This window comes from Macrobrachium nipponense, chromosome 33 (assembly GCF_015104395.2).
Source record: "Macrobrachium nipponense isolate FS-2020 chromosome 33, ASM1510439v2, whole genome shotgun sequence".
In the NCBI taxonomy this organism is placed as follows: Eukaryota; Metazoa; Arthropoda; class Malacostraca; order Decapoda; family Palaemonidae; genus Macrobrachium; species Macrobrachium nipponense.
Genome location: NC_087219.1, coordinates 38,856,100 through 38,860,574, shown reverse-complemented (window position 1 = coordinate 38,860,574; position 4,475 = coordinate 38,856,100). Strand labels below are relative to the sequence as shown.

Here is a 4,475-nt window from a genome sequence, read left to right as displayed (position 1 = left end):
TCATGAGTTTTTTAAGCTTCCAAACTTTAAAGATCATTTTCTCCACTTTCTTAAAGATGTGGCGAGTGTTGGATTTACCGTTGAATGCCTCAGAGGTCATTCGTCAATTGATCGTCTCACGTGAAAAACTGGTTATACTCTTTAAACAAAAGCTAAGCATAACTTCAGTATCTTATTTTAACCAGACCACTGAGCTGATTAACAGCTCTCATAGGGCTGGCCCGAAGGATTAGATATTTTTACGTGGCTAGGAACCAATTGGTCACCTAGAAACGAGACCTACAGCTAACTGTGGTATCCGAACCCCATTACATCGAGAAATCAATTTCTAATCACCAGAAACAAATTCCTCTGATTCCATGTTGGCAGAGTGGGGAATCGAACTCAAGACTACCGAATCAGTAAGCGAGCACGTAACCCACTCGTCCAATGAGGAACTACCCTCCATACAACGGTCACTTTTTGTAACAGCTCTCCTGTCAACCATTGTTGGAAACACGAACATGAAATGAACTGGAACAGCTCCAAATTTATCTTTACCAACAAATATAGTCATTTGGAAATGACTGGTTGAGGGAACTGTTATGAAAAGAGCTCGTTGTATGAGAACTTTCACCTCATCATCAGCCCATAGCTGGTATAGTATTATAAGGTTTTATAAATAAATAATAATATTTTTTTTTTTGGTAGTTTTATTTTCTCAGGGGGTTACAAATGCAAATGCATTTACAATGGAGCTACAAAAGTGTGAATGAATTACAAAAGTTCCATAAGTGAAAAACTTATATAGGAATTACAAACTTGAATGAATTACTAAAAGTTCCAAAAGTGAATGAATTACAAGTTACAAAAGTGACTGAATTACAATAGTTACAAAAGTGATTGAATTACAAAAGTTACAAAACTGAATGAACTACATAGGAGTTACAAAAGTGAATGAATTACATAGGAGTTATAAAAATGAATGAACTGCAAGTCACAAAATTTACAAAAGTGCATGAAAGAAGATACAAAGTCCACTGGTATATACTTATAGTAGTCGGGTGGGTCACAGCGGTTGGAATGGTGCGCTGGCAGTGTCTTGGCGCTGGTACGTCAAGTTACGGGGGCGGCGCGATCTTCTTGATCTCGTCGATGGGGTTGGCTGGAGGGGAGGGGGGAATTAAGTGGGAGGTGGGGGGACCTCCCATTGGCTGGTGGGGGGGCACCAGCCAACACCCATCCTCCAGTCAATCCCATCGAAAAGATCAAGAAGATCGTGACGCCTCCGGGACAGGACGCAACAGAACCAAGACGTGGCCAGTCGGAATGAAGGGCACCAGTCCGCCCGCTAACTGTGACCGACTCGTCTACTATAAGCTTGGGGGCGACTGCTCATCCTTGTGGGCGACTGCTTATCCTTGCGGGAATCTCCTCATCCTTGTGGGCGAAACATCATCCTCGGTGGTCGAATCCTTATCCTATGCTAGAATCCTCAGAAGCAATTTCTGGAGATCGACGAGAACTTCCTCAGCAGCAGATTTGCAACATCTGCTAAGCACAGCTCGTATATGCGCCTTGTCGTGGTGCATGAAGTTGAGCACGACTTTGTTCTTATATTTAATGAAGTCGAGACCATTTTCATTTTTCTGGAGGAGCTCCTGGAATTCAGCAGGTAACATGATACTGTGCAAGTTTTCATTGTGCGTTTCAAGGACCATAGACTGGACCACGCACAACCTGCTGCTGTCCTCTTCTCCAGCAGGCTTTCTCCTCTTCTTGTTTCTCCTCTTCTTGTTGCGGGTCTTTTTCGTGTCCACTTTATTGTTTTCTTCGTTATTAGTTTGATGACATTCTTCCATTTCCTCACTTTCCTCTTCATTGTCCTCTGTGACTTCTATGCCCTCCTGATTTACGTTATTCAGTTCTAACTCTCCTACTTCCTTTGCTTCCTGTGAATGTCCTCCATTGTCCTGGGTCACCTCTGACTCCACTTCATTAACTTTGTCTGAATCGTCGTCTTCTTCACTTTCCTCTTGAGATGATCCTTCTATTTCCTCATTTTCTTCTGCTAACTCAGCGATCCAGTTTCTTAGTACTAGGAGTTCTTCAACCAGAAGGCGATTCTTCTCTCTCTCCTTTTCCATATCTTCAACTACTGACCTAAGTTCGCATTCCTTTTCCACGAGTGAATCGTTTATTTTTTCCTTTTTTCTAGCTAATTCAGCGATCCACTTTTTCAACACTAGTAGCTCTTCGGCCAGGATCTCATTTTTCTTCCTTTCATCGTGAAGCGCTTCCATCGAGGAGACAATCTGCGATTCCTTAAGGGCCAGATCCTTTTGCAGGTGTTGATTTCCATCTTCAAGTATCTGCACCTTCCTCTCCAGACCTAAATTCTCGCGCGCCTCATTTTCCAGCCTGCTCTGAAGATCACAATTTCTGGCACGAAGAAAACTAACTTCATCTTGAAATTCTTGCAGGTTTTCTTTGAGGTTTGAAACAAGCTGCTTCGTTTTCTCTTCTTCTTCTTCCTGAATTTTTACCTTCTCTTCGAGAACACCGCAATATACCTCGTTATCGACTATTTCATTCTTCAGTTCTCGAATAACTTCAGCGTTCCTTGCACGTTCTGTGCCTTTGAGTTTCAGTTGTTCCTCTAGCTTGTCGACCTCCTTATTTCGCTGGACGATCACATCTTGAAATTTTTCATTCTTCTTCCTTAGGAACAGATTCTCATAAACCAGTTCCTCGTTTTCGTTCTCGACTTTGCTCAGCCTCGTCTCATCTTCATCAATAATTTTGAGAAGCTCTTCGACGCGAAACTGTTCCTCTGCCAAATCCTTATCCAGATCTTCGTTCCTTTCAGCTAGCAGTTCTTCATTATCACTACTGGTCTCAATTTCGTCGAGGAGGCTTAGATTCATCAGGTAGGCTTCCTCCAACTCCTTCAGTAGTAACTCCTTTTCTTGGGCGAAAAATGACAGTTCAGTGTAGTATTCTCCAACTGCATACGCAAGTAACCCTCCGAGTAGACAAACTACCAGATTTTTGCCTAGAATATATCCAACGTTGGCGGATCCAAACAACAATGGAGATCCAACCAAAGACAAAATCACTAATCCGAGTAAGATTACAGCCAATGTGCTTTTAACTGTGAATACTATGTTATTCATGACTGAAAACATGGTTGTTCTTCTTGCTACCTCCTCGCTAGCTTAGAACTGGAAAATGCCAGGGAAGGAACTCCGGAAATCCCGGAGAAGGTCTCGGCTCCGGGACATTCCTACCGAAGCCTTCGGGAGGACTCGGCGACTCTGACGGAATGGGATGATCGGCTCCTGAAGACCTGACGTCTTCAAAAATGTTTTAAATGGGGAGGACAGAAAAGACGATCGCCCAAGTGACTAAATACGTATATACTAGTAAGGGAAATTTTATTCATATTACTCATACATGAAAATAACACAAAATAAAATTTAAGGAAAGAATACAGAAAAAATATGTAACAGCACCAAGTTTTTATTTATGGAAGCCTGGAAGCGTGTGTGTGTGTGTGTGTGTGTGTGTGTGTGTGTGTGTGTGTGTGTGTGTGTGTGTGTGTGTATATAGAAATACATAACAGAGCATATGCATTTGGTATATACATATACACACACACACACACACACACACACACACACATATATATATATATTATATATATATATATATATATATAGACAGATATATTATACAAATATATATCATATATATTTATATATACACGTGTGTAATCTTAATAACCACAATGCCCTAGTAATTTCTTGACTCCTTCACATTTTAGATTCGCTTTTTTCTATAAAGCGTAGGGCTGAAGATGTGGAGAGGGCATTGTGTTTATTATAAATGAACAGCTTTTTGACTACACATACAATAATGTGTGTATATATATATAATATATAATAATATATATATATAATATAATATATTATATATACACACTGTTAATAAACAAATCTATATATATATATATATATAATATACACACATGTATATAAACAAATTTAATATAATCCTCTCCCTCAAAAAGGTCTTATAACATACATACATTGTGTGTGCGTGTGTGAGTGTACTAATAGTAATAATAATAATCAATACTAATAATAGAATAAGATGAAGAACCTATTCCAGCAATTAATAAAATACCAACCTCCCAAGTATCAGATTTAGCAGTTAGAAATGTTGAATTTCTCCCAGACATCATTGGCAAAGAGAGGCCGAATTTCATTTTCATCAGACAGTATTGAAGGTCAAAACTTGTCGTAGACTTCTGTCATTTTCTTTTCACTTTTTATCAAGGTACGTTTTCTAAAATGGATTGATTGATTTATGGTTACTGAAACTGGCGTCGAAATTTTTTAAAATGGTAGAATAGAAAAAAAAAGAAAAAAAAAAGCTTAGAAAAGTACAACCTTTGCAAGTCCCTTTTTTTATTAAAAATAGTTGACTAGGCT

At 39.3% G+C, this 4,475-nt stretch overlaps 1 protein-coding gene across 1 annotated transcript; it reads right to left on the bottom strand.

The window, feature by feature from the left end:
* Positions 1–676: 676 nt before the first annotated feature.
* Positions 677–3,388, bottom strand: LOC135203100 (troponin T, skeletal muscle-like). The gene has a single exon (XM_064232723.1). It carries the CDS (start codon positions 3,165–3,167, stop codon positions 1,461–1,463), a length of 1,707 nt encoding a protein of 568 aa, XP_064088793.1. The 5' UTR covers positions 3,168–3,388; the 3' UTR covers positions 677–1,460.
* Between the last annotated feature and the right edge of the window lie 1,087 nt (positions 3,389–4,475).